This window comes from Meriones unguiculatus, chromosome 3 (genome assembly GCF_030254825.1).
Source record: "Meriones unguiculatus strain TT.TT164.6M chromosome 3, Bangor_MerUng_6.1, whole genome shotgun sequence".
NCBI classification, from domain to species: Eukaryota; Metazoa; Chordata; class Mammalia; order Rodentia; family Muridae; genus Meriones; species Meriones unguiculatus.
Genome location: NC_083351.1, coordinates 100,148,224 through 100,170,523, shown reverse-complemented (window position 1 = coordinate 100,170,523; position 22,300 = coordinate 100,148,224). Strand labels below are relative to the sequence as shown.

Sequence of the window (22,300 nt, the reverse complement as noted above, 5' to 3'; positions counted from 1 at the left end):
GAGAGCACCAGTTTCATGCCAGGCTCACTTCTGGGGGCTGCAGACTCACATGTGAGCAGCAGGGGAAAAGCCCTGGTGTTCTTAGCACTGATGTTCTGTCAGGGGTTAGATGAGAACAACCATAGGTAGGGACTAGGGAATACAGAGGTCAGAAACAGAGCGGCTGGGGACACTTTTCAGGGAGGATAAGGGCAAATCTTTGAAGGAAGGAGCAAGAAAGTACAAACTTGAAAAGAGTCTCCAGGGCAGAGGAAATCCTAAGCCTGAGAGGTCTGAGGGAAAATGCATGCACTGCCCATTGGGATACAAAATGGGGCTTCTCAGATACTTGGCTAGCTCTACAGTGTAGGAAGAAGAAAGGAATGACAATTGCAGTCTTCAAAAAAGATTCTCTGAGATTGCAGCTGTCCCTTCTTTAATATGTCCACAGGTTAAACAGACTTCATAATTATGTCTTGTTACTAAGCATGTCAGAATGTCTGGCTCTTTTGGGCACACAAATATATACAGGTCAGAACCTAGGACTTGAGACTCATAGTATTGGTGAGTCAGAACAAACCTGTGGAACACAGCTTAATGTCAGAAGGGATCTGACTGAGGAAAACCTACGAGAGAGACGTGTAGTGGTGGGGGTGTCAAGGAAGGATTGTTAAAAGTGGCAATGTTTGAGGTGCATTGTGTCACATGTACTTTACAGAGGGGTTTACACAGTTCCCCACTCAAGTGAAGGAGTGAACAGACCTTTCATGCATCTCAAGGAGAGTATTTTGACTACATTAGCTCATTTTCTGTTGCTTTTGCAACATACTTGAATCTGAGTACTGGCAAAGACAAAGAGTAATTTAGGTCAAAGTCTTAGAGGCTGAAAGACAATGAAGGGTTTACTTCATCGACTTGGCCTCTAGTGAGAGCCCCTTAGGTGAAATCACTATGTGACAGGTCACCTCAGAAGAACAGCATATGGGAAGAAAGTCACATGGTGAGACATTGTGCTACAGATTCAGGAGCCGTGTTTTTCTCTTTCTTTCTTTCTTTCTTTCTTTCTTTCTTTCTTTCTTTCTTCCTTCCTTCCTTCCTTCCTTCCTTCCTTTCTCTTTCTTTCTTTCTTTCTTTCTTTCTTTCTTTCCTTCTTTCTTTTCTTCCTTTCTCCCTCCCTCCCTCCCTCCCTCCCTCCCTCCCTCCTTCCTTCCTTCTTTCTTTCTTTTTCTCTTTTTTTTCATACAAACCATTATCTTAGAGTCGAACCCAGGTCCCACAAACATTGTGCCAGTCGCATCCACAGGCGACATTCTCAGTGGCTGACTTGTCTTTCAGATGGGCTCTGCCTCGTAACGTTTCCACAGTTGCCATCAGAGCACACCCATTCCTAGAACCAAACCTCTGACTTCTGACCCTTGCCGACAAACAATATCGAAACCATAGCAGAGCCATGTTGCATCTTTTAAAAGCAATTTTTATTTATGAAAGAATGAATTGTACAGAAATCCAAATAAGACTCTTTGAATATTACCCTATGAGTCCCCAGGAGAATGTGAATGAATACTGACAGCATCAGAGACTGGAGGCAAAGTGAGGCTATAAGAGAAAATTAAAGAGGAATCAATTAAAACGGGACTGTTTCTGGGAACCGAGAAATGAACCAAATGCCAGGAAATTTCCTTGTCCTTCGAGAAATAGGTGGCCTGGAGAATGAGCCCGGCAGTTTGCTGCTACTGTAACTATTTCTTCAGGGTCAGAGAGAGATGGCTCGTACATCTGCTGGGAAATGCTGCTCTGTCTAGTCTAGAATGGCAAAAAGAAACCACGGAATGGAACAAAAAGACTCAGAGGGAACAGAAAGATGCAGAAACAGGAATGTGCCATGTAGCTGTGATGGCAGGACCAAGGTTACATGCCAGCTCCTCAGCAGCCAACTGTGGGAAGGCTTAGCTGATTTGGGGGTTGTTGGTGAGTTTATTCCGAACTTCAGAGCATTTTACCTTATAATGATTAAGTTAATGGGACAACAACAACAACAACAAAAAGATAGAATAAGTACACATACTCACTGCAGATCAAGTACAATGGAAGTATCTAAAATCTCTGTGGGCTAATCCCAATGAGTCTTTGTACATTCATTATGGTAAGCAATGATATTGAGACCAAGAAGGAAACCTGGATTTTCAGGCAATCAAAAGAAGCAGTAAGTATATGTAGGGTTCATTCGAGCTCCTGAGAGGCACCTAATTGGATCTCTACACATCTGAGCCTTTCGTCACTCACGTCTCTTCCGACAGATGTCAAGTCTACAAATGTGTTGGCTGCCTAGGTTAACAAACTAGTGAGTGAAGTTGCTGCAGTTGGTAAATACCCAAAAGCCATGTTTATATCGACCAAACTATGAATACAAAGGGATACCAGATGTATTAGTTAGAATTCATGTTCTTATCACTCAAATACCTGAAATAAAAAAGAAGCAAACAAACAAACAAAAACAAATCAAGAGTAAGATATTTATTTACTTCCCAATGTCAGAAATATCTGCCCGCCATCAATAAGCAAAATTAGCCATCATACAGGTTCTACCTAAAGTGAAGAAAATGATAGAAATGAGTAAAAATTAACAGAAAAATGGTGACTGTGACATATATTAAAAGCCTATAGGAAAGATTGTCTGTGCCTTCACCACTTCATCATTACCTAGAAAATGTTTTTGTCTTTCTTGGGTCTTTGATGTGGGATGTATGGACACCTATAAAGCAGTCTGTAAAATACTATAGGCTCACCAGTCAAGTGAAAAGCCATGCATACAGGCTTGGAAGAGATTATAATACCAGACAATAGCTGTTCCATATTATTTCTTGACCTTATGCAGTATATTGTGAACCGCCCCAGGAGCCCACAGCAAAAGGAATCTAAGGAAAACCTTCAGTAGAGCAAGTTTGAGCAAGTCATTCCAGTTTCTGCTTACTTATAAATATCTTCCAAAAGACTTGCCAGCCATGGCTTTTGCCTGCTTGTCCTCAGTGATGGCCTCTGAGCCCAAGGCACCAGGTCACTGCAGAGGTGGAGTCCATGCGCAGCTTCAAATGGTAGCTTCCGCAACCTCAGGTCTCAGCATGGCCTGAAAATGGCATAAGGAGGTGAAAAAAAAAAAAAAACTCCCTGAAAAGAAATAAGCATCCATTTCAAGAGTTAGTGTAAAAGACAGAAGTCATTGTTCCTTCTCAGGATGAGGCACACATAAACATGCACCACACACATGCTGTGCATACACATACACACTCATTCACTTAAGGTGTAAGCTCAGCAGGTTAGACATAGAAAATCCCGTAGTCTTCTGTTTGAGTACTATCACAAAACACCACAAATATCTTTTTATTTTTTTGAAGGCAGAACAGAAACCTCTTAAGACCAAGGTAGTAGATAGCTGTGTGTACTGAAGGTCACTTTCTGGCTCATTGAGGAAGCCTTTTGCTGCATCCCCCTCATAGTGGAAGAGATTTGAGAGACCTTTCTAGGGCTTGTTTTACAGGGATCAAAAATCTTAATAACAAAGGCTCTGTACTATCCCTGTCTAATATCTTGACTTGAGACTGAACTTGAGACTTTGTGGAAGACACAAACATAATACCACAGGCTTCAATTAGCTTGTTGCTGTCACATGCTGACAAATAGCCCCACTCTGGTTGATAACGCTCAGTCGTACTTACTCCCTCGTGGAACTTTCTATCCTAGAGAAGCATCCCTCAGACCATAGGATACTCTTCTCAAATGGCTAACAGCTCATCGGTGTCTTTTCTGATAGAGATATCTGAAAAGGGGATGGGAGCATTTTAGCGAGACATCAGTGCCCTTTGTGTATGCTATGAAGAAGTTAATGTCTTAACAAGGGCAACTGGCATTCAAATGACAGTGATACACATGCAATCTGGAAATTAACTGAACTTTAAAATATACATGTTAATAAAGACACACTAGAACTTATTAGAAAAGAATAAAACCCAAAAGCTAAATCCTCCTGGAAACTGCCTATTTCACAATATAAATTCTGCCTTCTCAAAGCTTCTCCATACGAGGGACATTATAAAAATTTACAAAATATTAATACATAAAGAGGTTATAAAGTGTGAACTTGAGAATAATGAACCTACAAGCTCTATATCTGGCATTTTCTCTTTGTAAATTTTTTTGTAAGTTAATGTGTCTCTTTCTCATAGAAGCCACAAACCCTTCTCTATGCTAGTAAAACCACGACAGGGGGGAAAACTGTTAGAGAAAATGCATTACACTTGCATGCTTTTGAAGCTCAGCGTCTAAGTCTTGAAGGAAGTTTGTACAGCCTATGCCTGTTATATCAAAAGCAATCTAACTAAAAGACTTTTGTTTAATATACAGAATGTAAACCATCTCTGGTCACATATTTTTAAAATTAATCCTAACACCTGGGAGGCAGAAGAGGATAGGTTTCTGTGATTTCAAAGCCAGCCTGGTCTCCATAGTTAGTTTCAGGCCAGCCAAGGGCTACCCAGTGAAACCTTGTCTGAAAATCTCTTAAAGAAAACAGACAGAAATGTGGTTCATGAGAGCACCTGCCTGCTGGTTTCCCCTTTTGTTGAGCTAATGCTTCTCCCTTCCACACTTAGAATTTCCTCTGCAAAAGCCACAGAACCCGAGAGGGAGACAGCTTTGTTTCTCTGGCACTTTGCATAACTGAGGAAAGTTGCCTGGAAGTCTCAGTGAGCCTGTGCTGCTTGCATCAAATGTGTGCCATGTCCACCTTGTTCTGGATACTCTCCGTGGAAGCAGCCAGGATTATCTATAATGAGTAGGTCTGAAGCAAGCAGTGCAGGTGCACTGTTCACGAATCCGCTGGTGGGATATTCAAAAGCAGCTGTTGAGAAATAAAATGACACTCATTGAGTTTTATTCCCCTTGTTGATAAAGCCTAGCTTGTGTATGAATATAAGTCTGACCAGTAAAAGCTCTGGGCAATGACTAATTAATAAGGTGCCAAATCATACATTGCTTTCACCAGTAGTTATTAGGACAAGAAGATAGTCAGCCAAACTTGTGGCTCATTTCAGCCAAGAAAGAAATGTATCTTGAAGCAAATTATAATAACAGCAAGGCTCCTCCCAGGTAAAAATTAAATTTCATGTGCTAAACTTTTGCTTGCAGATGTCCAAATGTTTAATTATAAGATTGAATCTAATTGTGTTTCCCTACATAAAAGGACACCAATTCAACTCACCCTGCCCTTGCCAAGAAAGGCTGGAGGTGCCTAAAGATCCTTTTGCCAGGCTGAGTCTTAGGCTATTTTGGATAGATGCTGGAGAATCCACAGAGCTTTCATGAGCCATGATTCTTGACTTCCCTGATTCTATATTCCCAAAGCAGAGACTCCTCAAAAGTTTATTTTCCCTGATCTCACACTCAATGAAGCTCAGAGTCTTTTTATCAAAGAACTGCAGAAGGGCAGGGGATGGGGTAGGGGAGTGGGGAGTGAGGGGAGTGCAAGAGTGCCCCTGAGTCTATACTTGGCCACTGTCAGGTCCCAGGGTTTCCCAGCAAGATGCTAATTGAAGCACAGAGTAAGGCATGCTTGGGGCAAAAGCTCATATCCTTTTTTTTTTTTTTCCCTCAAGTCTCTCAAGGGCATTGCTTGCTTTCCCTGAAAAGACCAGAAACTAAACCCCCTTTAAGAGCCACTATACTTCTCCACTCAGGAACGGATATTCCTGAGGCTGTTCTGACTCCCAGCTTAAGGGAACTACTAAAGACCAAGCGTTGGATGTGCACTAAAACCAGGTCACTTTTCAGAGGCAGCCACACCCCATACTGTTCTGTTCACTGGGCTTTCTTCTAAGGTTCTTGTCTGGAAAGCACCTCCTGCAAATCCTCTGTTTTGTCTCAGAGGTAAATGCTACACATATTTTCACAGGATGGAGAAATGGTATTTGTGTTTGCAAAGAAAGTGCAAGACCTTTATCTGATAGGGTGTGTGCATTGAGGCAGTGTAGGAAACCTAGGCACATGCCCTTTCAGAGCCACATCAAAATAGAGAGAACTTCCACAAAAGCATTCCAGCCTATCCAGATGTTAAAAGCATGAGAGATAAAAAGATGCCCCCCGCCCCCGCTTTATTCCCTTCTATAAATAACTCTTCCTCTACATAATTCTACCCCTAACTCTCCACATAGCCTGGAGAAGGAGTCATTTCTAAGAGAGAGAGAGAAATCACTGTGGCTCCCTGGTGTAGAGCTGGCCATGTGGAGCCATGAAGCAGCCACAGGATGAGTCATCCTGGTCTTTAGGGCATGAGCATGCTGAGCTAGGCTGCTGGGCACTGGCCAAGGTCCACCTGCACAGCCAGCATCCAGCTACACACTGTTTTTGTTGAGGTCACTCTTGTTTGCTCAGATGGCAGGGGAGATTGTGGCATTGATGTGTCTGCTTCCAGTATTCAAGAGGACTGGTACCTAAATTGAACAACTCCATTATTCACCTAGAGCAATAGCCCCTGTCTTCTCAACCACAGGAATAACAGGTGCTTCCTCGAGAGCCCATGAAGATGCCCAAGCTTAGGTCCTCTGAAGTGCTGGGAGAGAACCTGAATTTCAGTCAGGATATTCTTATGCGTGGTATTCTAAGAAACAAAACTTGGCTAGTGCCTGCCAAAGAGAAAACTGTCTTCAGAGGTGCCCCAGCACCTCTGTTGACCTGGTGTGTTTCCCTTATCAGGAGTATCTTAAACAGTGCACTTTCACAGTGGAAAGTAAAAATGTGACAGTCAAACAGCCTGTCTTAAGGATACAGTGCTAACAGAGGTCACATTGCTGGGTTCTCTCTCACTCCTGCTTTGCAAAAGCCTGCCTGCCATTGAAGAATTGAACAAAAGAAGCCCATTTTCCTAAAAGTTAAGGAAAGAATGCTCAGGCTTAGACAGAAGGGACAAAAGCAAAAGGCTTTTGTTTTACAGGACATTAGATCGCGCAGATAGGGTCACTGTGCTGGGGGACCAGTGGTTTTGGCCATTGATTTTTCGTAGTTTTAACAGAGAGTGCTTGAACCACAATTGGTGGCAATATCCATTTGGGAAAGGGTCAGATGGAGTATAGTAATTACAGAGCATTATATTGGGTATCTCATCAAGAAAGTGATGGGGAAAAAAACTGGGTTTTTGTACACTGCCACACTATATACCTCCACAGGTTTCTTGAGTATCCAAGGCCTCCATGAGAGTGGCAAAGCTGGGTGACATACAGAATATGAAAATCTATTATTTCTGATGTAGAGGAAATAGTAGAAATCTTTTTTTCCCTGAAATCCAAGTTATCATGGAATAGTTTTGTATCATTGTGTTGAAATTATTAGGTCCAATGCAATTTTGTCATAGAATACACATGAATTAATTTTTTTCACAAACATTGATGTGAAATTTGGCTTTTAATCTACTTACAAAATGTATCTATATAGCTTTGTATTTATAACACATGGGCTACATTGTCAAGGGAATCCAAGTATTCATTTGCAAATAAAATTTGGTCCATGAATTTAACTCAGAAGGCACGAAAATTATTCTGGAATTCTTTAAATGCTGAGATTAATTTTTGAAGCAGCATAGGAGTAGGAAGTAAATTTTGGAGAGTCGAAAACCAAATTGGAGAACTGAGTTCTGAAGGAAGAGCATTGATGGCTCTCCTTTTGTCTTTCCTGTTGCTTTGTCTTGTTGAGATGACTCATTCTCACTGCAACTCTGCCTCAACCTCTTGGGATTTCTGGGGTGGGATTTCTGGTGTGAGCCCCTACAGTCCTCAGGTGGACTCACTTCTTCCTGTCTCTCTTCCTGAGCACCAATATGAAGCACATCCTTACACACATTCTTTTGAGATCAATTTTATTCAACTGATTTTTTTTCTTCAGCCCCACAATGTAATCTTTGTGCCTCTATCTACTTACCTGGTGCACAAATTTGAGGGTAGGCAAGTAAGCAAAATTTTTAGATTTTTATATCTTTAACTCTTTCTATGCAGACATTATACTTTTCTCTGAATTTAATCAAGCAGCATGATTTTTTTCTCAAGAAAAGGAAAACATTCCAAGGTTTACATTTCACAGAAGTATCAGAAAAAATATTTTTCACTTAGCATTCAAAATTAAATCTCCAAATTTGTAAAACTTTAGATAGTTTATGTTTAAACAATTATGTAACTGTTTTCTTTTTAATCAAGCTATACTTATGCAAGGGATGCCTTCATTTCTAGAGTCCAAAGCTCAGGGGCCCAGGAGCACCTGCTGCTGTGCCTTTATGAACTGCAGAGCACTTTTGCACATGACCTCTCCTCACAAACCTCTAAAATCCAGGCTGTCTGTTGTGTGTTCCTTGGTTTCATACACTTGAGGAAATTAGAGGTGAGGATGTTTTAGTGATCCGTCTTGCTTAGTGAAGCAGAATCAGATCTGGAATAGAATTTATGTCTACTTTCAGCTTTGCTCTCCAACCACAGAAGAAACTGTAAAATGTTTTTTAAAGTACAGTTTCTGTTTACATCAAAGTTTTGGTCAACAGCACAAATCTACCGTTGCTGTGCGTCATGAGTCAGTGTGATGAGCCCCACAATGATCGCATTGGGAACGGCAGCCATGGCATCTTGGTGACAACCCAGAAGCATAGGATGTATGAAGTCCCCCCGCCCCCACAGTCCTACAGCTTGTCCATCTCTCACAGGCACTGACATCCAAGTGTAGCACTGAACTTTTCCATCCCAACCTCCAACAACAGCCATGTGGTCTAAACTGACCATGAGCATCCCTGAAAAGATAGCAAGTGGACAGAGGTAGCTCTGGTGGGAACTTCTACACCCCAGCACCGTGTCAGCCTGAAGGCTCTCTCCTGGGGCTTTACCTCTGGGAGCTGTGGCCTTCAATAGAGCACACATGGAAGACACACTGTGGCCATTCTGTATCACTAAACTCAAATCCTATGCATCTTGCTCACATTCCAGTTGTGAATCTTCAAACATTCTCCGAAATAGGGTGCATTAAAACTGCCAATGACTGAATTCTGTGACCTCTGAATCTGAGAAGTAGGAAGAGCAGGGACATATAGTAGAATTGAAATCTGAATGCTGAATGCCTGCATAAATAAATTATAAAATGCTATATATTGACAGTATTCTTGCAAAAATGTACTTCTACAATAGCAGGGAAAACTATCCATGCAATTGGCCTGGTATTTTCTTTGGTCAATTATGTTTTGACTGCATTTTGCTACTTTTCAGCTCTGAGCTCCCAAGCTTGGTTAAGGTCAAGTTCCCAGAATTGTTTGCTACCAACATAATTGGTAAGGGCGCTTGACCTTGACACTGGTGACATTTTAGACCCAATCAAAAATTTTCCCAGCGTGTTTCTTCTTATAATAGCATAGTTCCTGTTCCTGGGAAAGATACAAGTGTTTGTGAGTGGTGTTTAGCATCCTTTATGGTACTTAGAACTTACTGTCAAGCAGACTATGATGAGGAAGGAAATTTCTCTATCAAAGTGAAGTACACTTTGTTTGAATCAGATATATATATATATACATGAATCAAAATCTCATATATATCAAAATCTTATATATATATAAATCTGGTGAGATATTGATGCATATTACTAAAATTGTTGTCCATGTAAATCTTTTCCTTCTTATAAGCCAAGACAATATATATATGTATATATATATATGTTTGATTATCCTTTTTCCCCCTGAGCAAGGCCAGTAAAAAATTATTTTAACTTGATTTCTTGATCTTTCTCTGGTCCACAATCCTTTTTGTTTGTCTAGATAATAACTATTTCCACCCACAAGGCCTTTAAACCTGACCACAATGGATAAAAAGAAAGAGGACAAAAACAGTGTTCTTTTGAAAAAGACTTTCTCAATTCTCTATATACAAGTTAAAAATGGAGTTTATTTTGCACAAATGTTCTCATGGGAAAACACTGAGAGCTGTTAGTGTTACTGTTGATCTTCTAATATTTGATAATGTCATGATTGTGTGTTTTCTGCTAACCATTTGCATTTTTTTATTGTTTGGGGGTTTCAGTATGCATACGGCATATTTGATACATTTCATCCCCTTCAGTTCCTCCTTTATCTTTCCACCAGTAGTCCCTCCTAATTCTATATGCTCTCTTTCATTTTCTTTTAAGCCCACTGAACTCACTTAATGCTTTCAGTATGTGCAGAGTATAAGAGGTTCGGCTGGAGCAGGGTATACGCTCAGGGCCCACATCCCTAAAGGAAACACTTTGTCTTTCCCGACAACCATAGCTAGCCAACACCTCCTGAGCTAGAGAGAAGACTTCCGGAACATCTCCCTAGTGTTTGGATTTTGTCTGGCTTGATCTTGTGTAGTGCATGCTGTCACAGCTCTGGTGTGTTCATAAGTGCAGCTGTCCTATTGATTATGGAAATTGCTGTTTTTCTGTAGTCATCTACTGCTTCTTGCTCCTACAATCTTTCTGATAAATCCTGAGCCTTGGGAGGAGAGGGTATAGTCTAGACATCCTATTTAAGGCTGAGCACTCTGTCGTTTCCTACTCTCTTCACATTGACCAGTTGTGGGTCTCTGTGTTAATTAATGATAACACTTGTAATAGTATCATCACACTGGGAATATGATTTCCATAAAGACAGGCTTCATGTTAAGATATTGGCTCTTTGCCTAGGACTCATGCTATTAATTTGGTTAATAATACTAATAAATAAATTCTAAGAAGCATTTGTACACATGTCCCAAGGTCACCACCAAAGTTCAGTAGCAATCCTTGTTGTTATCAGTGGGTAGGACTGGGTTTTTCTGATACTCAGAAAAAAAAAATGATGATTAAACTTACCATTTTGAGTCCTCCAGTCATGCTTAATTTTAGTCAACCATATAGAGTTAGAATAAGATTAATGTCTCCTTGTTTTTTTTAATTTATTTATTTTTATCAATTACAATTTACTCACTTTGTATCCCCTTTCCTCATCCCCTCCCAATCCTACCTGCCTTCCCTCTTCTCCCATGCCCCTCCCCCAGCCCACTGATAGTGGAGAACCTTCCTCCTCCCCTTCCATCTGACCCTAGCCTATCAAGTTTCATCAGGACTGGCTGTATTGGCCTCCTCTGTGGTCTGTTAAGGCTGCTCCCCCATCAGGGGGAGGTGATCAAAGAGTCAGCCACTGAGTTCATGTCAGAGACAGCCCATGTTCCCCTTACTAGGGTACCCACTTGGAGACTGAGCTGCCATGGTCTACATCTGTGCAGGGGTTCTAGGTTATCTCCATTGGTTGGAATATCAGTCTCAGAAAAGACCCCTGTGCCCATATTTTTTGGTTCTGTTGCTCTCCTTGTGGAGTTCCTGTCCCCTCCAGGTCTTTCATTTCTCCCTTCTTTCATAAGAGTCCCTGCACTCTGTCCAAAGCAAGGAAATAATGAAATTTGCAGGCAAATAGTGGGAACTAGAAAAGATCAACCTGAGTGAGGTATCCCAGAAGCAGAAAGACACACATGGTATATACTCATTTATATGTGGATATTAGACATATAATATAGTATAAACACACTAAAATCTATATATCTGAAGAAGCTAAACATGCAGGAGGACCCTGGGTAATATGATCAATCCTCATTTAGAAAGGCAAATGGGATGGACATCAGAATAGGGAGAAAACAGGGAACAGGACAGGAGCTTACCACAGAGGGCCTCTGAAAGACTCTACCCAGCAGGGTATTGAAGCAGATGTCTCCTTGTTTTTTAGAGCCTACAGGAGGAAGACTTGACAGCAGGAACTCAAAGCACATTGTACTTAAGTATTTTCCTGGGAAATCTAAGCTTGAAATTCAGTACGGTGTTGGCATTTGAAAAATCACATGCAATGAACCTAATTATCCAAAACAGTTATTTACAATCTATCATTCATCACAACTCTATCTAAATCAGAGAAAAAGAGCTCACCTGCCCTGATCCCTCCCTTCCTGAAAATAACCAGTGCTTTTATTTTTATTTATATTTTTTGAAACTTCCAACACAGTTCTTCTCTTATAATGAGCTCCAAACCCAGACTATTAAAAAACAGTTTGCAATAAATTCTCAAGATGGTTGGTGGGTGTCAGTTTGGGGGTGTGCGTGAATGGTCATCCCTGTAACAGACTGCAGTCCCCTTTGGTTCTGATGTGCATTGTCTGCTCACCATAAACACATAGCACTCCTCCTTGTTGGCCCAAGTCCGTCTAATGACTACATTGCCCCAACATTTCTCCTCTTGATATTGATTCTAAATCCATGTCTCATTTAGTGTCAGTCAGTACAACCAGTGTGAAAATATTTCCTGGTGTGGCAGGTCTCTTTCGTCAAGAAACTTCCTCATGTATCCCGGCTTTGCTCCACAGTAACACTTTTCTAGGCTATTCAGGGCATGTTGTGAATAAGGATTCACAAATGCTGAAAAGCCAAACCACTTATAACCATGACGTGTACATAAGCCACTTAGTGACACTTTGTACATTGTTCAGAGCAAGGCAGAATAAATGTAAATGCTTTGGTTGGCTAGCCAGAGGAAAGGGAAAAGGGCCGCAGAAACTTCATCCTTAAATGCCTGCTTCTCTCAGGAATAGGGGTTGCTGTCAGTCCGCTTGGCTCATCCGGGGCAAAACCTGCTGAGGGTGGCAACTTCTAGTTCAGGTTCCAGGAGTGTGCATCAGGAGTGAACTGGAGCGTATTCACCTGCTCGCCATTTAGAATAATTTCTAAATGGAAGTGGCGCAGGGACTTTGGAGACTGTCTCTTGACCTGATCGGCTGGGTGAAGAGGCAGGTTACATTCATCAGGCCATGAGAAAAAATAATGTTTCAGTGTACGCGTTTGGTGTGGATTTATTTGAGGAACTCCAGCATCCGTCCGTTGACATCAGCTTTAGGAGCAGAGCAAGGCAGCTGGATATGGTGATAAGCCGATTAACCTGAGATACTGCTGCCTTTCGCTGGTTTTGTTTGTTTTCGTTTTGTTCTGTAGATTTCAGTCACTATGCCCCTCCATTCAAATATTCTTGGATAAAATACTGCTTGGATGCCGGCTGAGTCTTAACATTGCCATGTAAATTTATTTCAGCTGGGTCCCGAGCCTCATACAGCAGCCAGCATGGGCACCTGGGCCCCGAGCTGCGGGCCCTGCAGTCCCCAGAGCACCACATAGACCCCATCTATGAAGACCGTGTTTATCAGAAGCCCCCTATGAGGAGTCTCAGCCAGAGCCAGGGGGACCCTCTGCCGCCAGCACACACCGGCACCTTCCGCACGAGCACAGGTGAGTATCAGCATTCAGCCTGCCCGCTGCGCATGGGGAACACGGACCACCTTGCGTACTCAATCACTGTTCCCAAGTGATAGTGTGTGTGTGTGCATGTGCGTGTGTGCATGTGTGTGTGCACTTCCAGTCAAGCCTTGTGACCTGTGCGTGTATGTGTGTGTATATGTGCCTGTGTGTGCACTTCCAGCCAAGCCTTGTGACCTGCTTCTGTCATCAGTATCTTTGATGATGAATTGAGAGAGAGTATAACTCCAACTTAGCTACCGACTTGTACTATGAGAGGAGGAAGTACAAAGGGAATGGTAAAGTCACTTTATCACGTAGAGAAGAAAACATGACTGATGTTTTGTGTGCCTTTCGTAGTTTATTTCATGAATATAAGTACTCCACAAAAGCAATCAGTACCCCTGTCATAAAACGTAGATGCATTATTATGGTAAGTCGTTCTTAATGATGTAGTCTACCTTTCAGCTAGCTTAAGGATCAAAATATTTGTTAAACAGTATGACATATTTTGAAAGGTGGACTTAGAATGTGTTTCAAACACACTGATAGACTAAAACACTCAGAATTGTTATTTAAATGTTGGAATTTGATAATTGCCGATAACTCAATCAACTGTGCAACTCTCCAGGATTAAACCTGCATTTTTTAATTGTATGTAACCACGGGACGCATGGAGAAAAACAAATGTTTCCTCTGACCTGTCGCCATTCTTGAAATAGTCTAAGGTCATTGATTATGTTCCTGATGACACTGATCTTAATAATAAATATAGGAAAACTAGACACATGTTCAGAGCTGCGGTGAAGCATTGGAGTCAGCCCTGTTGGTTAGCTGCTGGTGATGCTCACCCCTTCCCTGCAGCACATGCTGCAGGCCACAGCTGAAGCATAGGACAGCTGGCTTTCCATTCAGAAGCTCAGCCCAGTTCTCTGTAACCTCAGGGAATTGTAACTTCTCCTGACCACTAAGTACTGTGCAGTGATTTTGTTAAACTGCATGTGACGCTGAATTATATGTTTTGAAGTCAAGGGAAGCTGCTCTTGTAGTTGATTATGGATATTTGCACTTCACTGTTTCACTGCATCAAAAGAGGAAAAGCTCAATATACTCCTTGATTGTGACATCGTAAATGCCGTTCAATATTAATAATACATATTTAGATTTAGATAAGAAAGGACACTGATTTATCCTTGTCAGATCTCTCACCCTTAGCCTGCTATCTCTGCTGTTCTCTGGAGTTGGACCACTTGAATATTTTTTTTTGCAAAGTATCAATTAATATGATTTTGTCTTATGTATACCCCTTGTGAAAAGTGAGGTGTCAACCTCAGTGGCATTGAACACTTAATTTGAATAAAAATAGACGAAAAAAGAACTTTACTGAGCCCCTGTTCTAAATGTTTATTTAGGTTTGTATCTTGTTAGTAAACTTTTGGAGGATTAGTCAAAAATTAACTATGATAAAACTTTTGTGTGCCTAGTTCACATTCTAAGCAGTAGAAAGTGTTCATACTTAAATAAAAGGAAGCCATTTCTAGCAGTTACTTTCTGTGATTGTGACAAAGCACCCAGACCAAAACAAAACAAAACAAAACATCTTAGAAGAGCAAAGGATTCATTTTTAGCTTATGTTTTCAGAAGGGATACAAGCCATCATGGCAAGGGAAACATGACAGCAGGCAGGTCCAGAGCAGGAGCAAGAAGCAGGAGCAAGAAGCAGCTGGTCGCATTTCCACACACAGAAAGTACTGAGCAAGAGCAGGAAGTGGGGCAAGGCCTACCCACAATGACAGACTGTCTCCAGCAAAATCATATATCCTGAAGGTCCCATAATCTTCCAAACACCACCAACAATTCGGAAGCAAGTGTTCAAACCCATGAGCCGAACAGCAGTATTTCTCATTCAGATTGCACACTATAATATCCTCTAAGTCTGTGATGGGCAGACAATGGCCCGCAGGCCATATCCAGCTTGCCACATGTTTTAGTAACACTCAAGAGCTAAGACTGATTATTAAGACTATTTAAATGACTGGGGGAAATAAAGAAATGAAAAATGTTTTCTAATATGTGGCAATGGCATGAAAGGTAAAGTTTAATGTCCATGAGTGAAGCTGTAGATTACACCTTCACCCATACCTTTAACTGTCCTCTAAAGCTTCCTTGGCACTGCAGAGGCAGTGGTATAAGGCTGTGACAGACACCATACAGTTCATAGAACCTGACCTTTTACAGAAAGTTTGCAAGCCTATCTCCCAGACACCAATGGAGAGCCATCTTGAGCAAAGGAATGCTATGCTTTTGTTCTTCCTTTGAGGGCAACCAATAGTCTCCTCAAAGTGCTTCAAAGACTCTGTTACAATAACAACCACAACAGAGACCTGCCAAGATGTGGGAGTCAGAGGTCTAACACCTTATGCCAGCTGGCGCTGTGGAACATGACATAGTTTTGAACAAGTGTGATGATTCACACAATGCTGTGAACTTTTTTAAAGAGCGTAGAAAGAAGACAGACAAGGTGAAGCCACAAACCTCAAGACACAAACTCTCCAGCCTGCCCCTGCACAGGAGGCCTTGTGCCTATATCTGTCCTGCTTCATGCCCTCACACTTTTCTTACCCCAGGGCCCACTCCTTTAGAGCCTGAATGTCTAAAATGAAGCCTTTAGTATGCATGCTTATTTTACCAGTATACTAGAGGCATAAAATAATAATAATATTTAATTGTATCTAGCATAGCATATACCTAAACATGAAAAAATTTTAAAGTAAAGGTTAAAATAATTATAAAACACCTATAAGGAAATATTCTAAGAATGCTTCTTTGTATCTGGGGTTATTTATTCATCTGTTTTGTACACAACCAGGGCAAGAATAAAAAGACCCTTGGAAGAAGGGCTCATATTCTAAGGAGACCCTTAGATTTGAGGGACTTCTGGTTAACCATCCTTACTTCAGATTGATGGCTATGGTGACATGAGCAAGCAGCCTTATCTTCCTGCCTTTCAGTGACAGGGAACCAGCTGTAGCTCATTCATTTCTGTCCTCCAACCATTTCAGGCAACACTGTAGCAAAACAGGAAGCCTATCACTCTGTTTCCCTGCACCCACTTTTGGAAATAAAGATGAGGCAAATGTGCATTAGTAATTAAGGAATGAGTAGTTGGTGCTAAGAACCAAGGATGAGGTCTTAAGAACAAATATAGATAGCACATGGATAGTTTCAAAAACATTCTTTAGTGCATTTAATAAATTTACTAAGCCTGTGGCTGGGGTATTTTAATGCACATCCGTATATTATAAGGTAGATATGGAGAAGTTGCATCCAAAGTCATATAGGTTGTTTGGAACCAGTCTCTGAAATGTCACACCTAGGCTTTATTGTCCTAGTTCCTAGTCTTGTTTGACCTCCTGTTTCTAAATACCATTTGCAAGCCAAACAGATTTATTTTCATACATGGAGCTTAATGGCTTTGGACATTCTGTTATTTAAGTCGCATCTGCTAAGATCCTCCGTTTGCTTGATACACGGGCTAACCCAGAGTGTCTCACAAGCTACTGGCTGTCCTTGAGCACTCTTCATTTTATGTACCTGCCTAAACATAGAAGAAATTGTCAAACAAAGCATGGGGATGTCTGAAAGGTCAGTGTCATGGGTCTGTTTTCAACCGGTTTAGTCTCCTAAGCATCATACCAACTCCATGGCAACCGTCTCCCTGCCCTTCCCTCTTACCGGCTGACCTCATTTCTGGGTCATCATGGTCCTTGACTACGGCTAACATGAATAATAAACCACTATTGGATAGAGAGATTTGTAAGGAGATGACTGCATAAACAGCAGCAACACGATGCCTGCAGACACTGAAGGTAAAGCCTGTTAAGGCTCCATACACTTCTCCATCACAAGGGACAGCTCAGGAGTTTCTTCTTGTGCTCACTCACCACTATCATTTTTCTGTTTCTTTCCAACCTCCTTTCTCTCTCTCCTTTCTTCTCAGCTATGCTGATTACTTTTTATGAGGAATGTCTCAGATACCAGCTTAGATAGCACCTGCTACTTTTCTACTTTTCATGCATTCAAAAAGTCCCCTGAATTCCTGAGCCATGCATAGACTACCTAATACCCATGTGATTGACCTCATGAACATGTGTTCAGAAACATTTACATTTATGCTGGAGCATCAGGAAGCTCATGTCCCCCTCTTCATCTCTTCCCCACTACAGGCTTGTGAAACACACAAACAGGTCACTTTTCACAAGGGAATTGTTTGGATTCTACGATGCCAAGCAAATTCACAGTCCATTAAAGCCATACCAGAGGACAGGGTCTGAGGAATCCTCCAGCACTCCTTAGTAAAGATTCAGCTCCAACACTGTCTTGCCTAGGCACACCAGGCCACTGCAAGGCAGGACCTGCTCCCTCTTTCCTCTACCCAATCTAGTGGAAGGATGCAGGCTCCAAGGAAGACCTTGGAAGCTTCATTGGTCCCAGATGTGCTATAAGTAGAGATACACAAGAAAAGTCCATTGCCTGTCCTATTGGCTGAAGACCACAATGATAGGCAGAAGTCAGAGTGGTATTCCAGAAATGTCGCATCTTGAAAGAAGCAGGGACCATTTTCTGAATCAGCAGTGGCTCCTAGTCAACTAGGCTGCCAGAGAGTAGTATCATGTCACCATCCACTAGATCCCTTCCTTTCTTTGAGGACCTATAAGTGTGGATGGTGAGATGACAAGGAAAGAGACAAAGTTAAGCCGTGTCCTGGGAGGTCAGTGGCAATTTCCTGAACATAGCTGAGTTCATACTTACATCTTACCAGAAGAGAGAGCAGTGCTGAAAGAATTAGGAAATAAGGACCATGTGCTAACCGGTGAGCGAATATGATGTCATTTATAATTTTCACACAAGGGCTTAACAGTGCCAGAAGTTGGAACTTAAGAACAATTAAGATGTCAGCAGAAGATATACCTCTGTGGACCCATAATTACAGGTTAGCATCCTGCACCTTCCATTCTAGACATTGTCTGTCAATGGTTAGAAAGTTCTAGAATTTATTTTCATGGCCATTCCAGTTCTTGGCTATATTTCAGATTTGTAGAGAATGAATTTTTCGGGATCAGAGCATGGCATACATTTCAAGTAGAAGTGTTTGTTTCATACAGAAAAAGAAAGAAAGAAAAACAGAAAGAAAGAAAAACAGAAAGAAAGAAAGAAAGAAAGAAAGAAAGAAAGAAAGAAAGAAAGAAAGAAAGGAAAGAAAAAGATCACAGCAGCTGTGGCCTCAAGTCTACCAGATTCTAGGCTACAACCTTGACTTGGGATCTCAGCTAGCTAAGAAACTTTGCTTGGGTAGTTAAGTTTTCACAGAATTTCTTCCTGAACTTCTTGTTCAGCTGGTACCTATTTGTGTGAATAGAAAATATGATATGCTTTTAAATCGTATGAATGATAAAAGTCATTTATTATTTAGGATGGTGGAGCATCTTAATTCTGTTTTGCCACCATCTAGTTTTTACAGAGAGATCTATCTCCACATTTGAGCCTCCTATATGGCAAATTTACGACAGGTCATTTCTAACTTCCTAGAGATGGGAAGCTAGAAGATCTGCTCATTTTCCCTCTGTAGTCTCCTCCCTGCCTTCTCCTCTTATCCTGTGTTGGTGTGCTCAGCCCTTTTGTGTCAACTTAGGTAACAGAAGTGACTCCACTATGGATTGTTAACATTTCCGCTATCCAACTATGCCATTTTTGTCATCATGAAAAATACTATCCAAAATCCTTACCCAGGACCATTTAATTTTCACTTGAAAGAAACTTTAGCTTAGGAAAAAAAAAAAACTTGAAGTGAACAGATTTAAATAGAGCAGATCATTTAGGTCATAAGAATTTACCTAGATATAGTACCTTGCATTTTAATCTTTTTTAGATTTTTCTGCAAAAAAATATTATCTTTCAAAGTATGTGGGCTCTGTTTTCTGGACATACCCTAATATTTCATGCCCAGCAGATCAAATGGAATTAAACAACCAGAGAAAGGTTAGTCAGCCTGAGATTTAGTGTGTATTCTACCCACTCTGTCCTTTACTTTCTCCTTTGTGAAGTATTGACATCAAGGAATGGTACCATTCACACAGGTTGCTGTTGGTGCTAAATGAGGCAGTATGTGTTAGCACATCATATGGTATCTGTACAAAAGGAAACTCTCCATGAAGATGGTATTGTTTGTTATTCTTTCCTCATTTCTAGGCAGGGAGGCATTTCCATACAGAACTGAAAATAGGTTTAGAATGTTTAAAATATATGGCTATGTTATCATCCATTGGTACTTCTAACACACACACTGTAATGGGAGGAAATAAATATGTGCAACATGAAATATGAGTACAAAATTATGCAGAAGAACATGTATGCAAGTTAGCTAAGTATGCATTCATTCACTTTCTAGTGTGTCTATTCATTTTGTTCACATTTTAGTGTTTAGAACAAATTCTACAAACATACTAAAATATGTTGCACATAAATATGCCTGGACTGATAATCAAGAGTAGCTATTCCTGATTGTTGAAAAAGGTCCTAGTAATTAATTTTCTGTTAACTTATATTTTAAGTACCTAGTTAAAAAAAGAACTCCTTAGTTCTTAGATCTGGGCTTGGAGAGATGGTTCAGTGATTAAGAGCACTGTTGCTCTTACAGAGGTCCTAGGTTCAGTTTCCTGAACCCACGTGGCAGCTCACAGCCATCGTAACTGAAGTTCCAGGAGATCCAACACCTCTTCTAGCCTCTTGACACCAGACATACACATGGTATATAGCTATCCATGCAGACAAATCACCCAAACACATGAAATAAAATAAGTATGTCTAGAGTAGTGTTTTTAATTATCAGTGCTATATAAAAGAAGAGCACTGGTCAACTGTCTAAAACAGGATTTTGTCCCCCTTTCTCCTTCAAACTTATGTTATATTCATTCATGATGATAATGTCTATGGCATCCTACATCTGTTCTCACATTTTGGGGAACACTTATGCTCCACTTCAAGTAGAAGCAGTGAAAACAGCCTGAACATAAGTCATGAGGATTCCGCTGTGACTGTAACCATGCTGAAAATACTTTTCTCTGAAGAGATGACATATGAAATTACAATACCATGCTGTATTTATTCTTGAATAGTTATCCATTGACTATAGCCAGTTCAACCTGTTAAGTACAGAACCTTGGGAGACACAGTTCAAGTCCATGACAGCTTTGCTGAAAGTATTTCAGGTTAGTAGCCAAAGAGTGTTTACCCCTGAACTAATAGACTTGAGAGGTCTTGGTTCCACTGTCACTGAGCCATTCTCATGTTCTGATTGAGGCACTGTTTCTTAATTACCTTCTTATATGTTTCTTTTGCATTAAATTATCTAGATAACACAGGGAAATATCTGTATGTACACACACCCACACACACACACATATATATATAGTAACGTAAGACTGGAGACGTGGTTCAACAGTTAAGAACATGGGCTGCTCGTTCAGGCTGCATCACTTCAGTTCCCACGTGGTTACATGCAGTTCCCACATGCAGCCGCCTGTAACCGCACTTCCAGGGGGCCTGAGTCACTCCTCTGGCCTCTGCAGACATCAGACACCCACATGTACACAGACATACATGGAACCAAAATACCTATATACATAAAATAAAATAAAATAAAATAAAATAAAATAAAAAAATATAATATAAAATCAAGGGTTAAAAAAAAGAAAATTGTTTTTCTTCCTCTTTGTTGAACTCCACTTTATATTCCTTATAACAGTTTCTTACCGTGTGCTCAGATTCCTGGATTTTATTCTCTTCCTGTTTTTTCCTTTTCAGTAAACAATGCTTTAACCATCATTTATAAAGCAGTATTTGGATTTACTAACAAGGGTACATTGTCCCTTTTTCAAATATAGCACACAAAGCATCTCTGTTTTGCCTTGACAAACTAAGGTTTTATTTGTGCAGCTTTCCAGAAAACAAACAGATAATTTCAGCAACGGCATAGGTGTCTGTCAAAATATCGAGTCCGCTGCAGAAGACACAGCTTGTTCAATCTCCCCAGAGAGGCAGGCAACACAGTTCACTGAGTTCAGAGAGCTCATGGAGGGAGAAGGGGCTGTTTGAGGAGGAGATGAGAGGAAAGGAAGAGGTTTGTGGCGCTGATGATGTGCCAATCCCTCCAAATGTTTGCCAGGAGGACATTCAATTGGATGGAGTAATCTGCAGGGTCAACAACGCTCTCAACCGCAGATGGAAGAAAATATCTAATGGCAGAAATTAAGGGAAAGGTGAATTAAAGGAAAGACTTCTAATGGAGGAATGGCAGTTGTTTATCTTTGTTAACACACAGGCCAGTTTTGTATGAGATGTACAGAGAGCCACATAGCCCAGCCACTCAGAAGGCTGTGTTGAACTTGACTCCTACTGTGCTCTTTCCAGTGCCACCTACACAATCCCATGAAAGAGCTCCGTGACACTCTTTCTCAATCAAGGTTTTGCTATGTAGTTCAGAATGTCTGCAGAGTCCCAGGGTAGGAGAGGGTGTGCTTGAACTCGCAAACCTACTGCCTCGGCTTTCTGGACACTAAGGACAGCCTTGTGGGCACTATACCCCAAAAGTTGCGATTTCTCCAAAGCTACTACAGCTATTCATTCACTCAGTGTTTTCTGTGTACCAGATATTAAAATAAACTGTGATGCTGTGGGATCATTTAAAAATAAAATTGACTTAATTATAAGGGATTTCAATCCTGCATTGCTGGGGGTCCAGCTTCTCACATATTTTGTTCTCCACAGTCACAGGATCTGTTCTTTACAGTAAAGGGCTGTTGTTGCCCTCTTTGCACTGAGAGATACTTTACTTTTGTGGTTGAATCATTGTAATTCAACAGGGGAGACTTTAACAGTATAAATTTGAATTATTATTTTCTATCTTGAAATTCCCAAAAACCAT

The 22,300-nt window shown here is 40.9% G+C and overlaps 1 protein-coding gene across 4 annotated transcripts in view; it reads left to right on the top strand.

The window, feature by feature from the left end:
• The window catches only part of Ctnnd2 (catenin delta 2), an 896,229-nt gene that overhangs the window by 515,724 nt on the left and 358,205 nt on the right, over positions 1 to 22,300 (top strand). For all 4 annotated transcript variants that reach the window (XM_060380401.1, XM_060380399.1, XM_060380400.1 and 1 more), the window contains one exon: positions 13,117 to 13,311. In XM_060380401.1, coding sequence (XP_060236384.1) covers positions 13,117 to 13,311 — 195 coding nt within the window. The remainder of the gene's footprint in view (positions 1 to 13,116; positions 13,312 to 22,300) is intronic.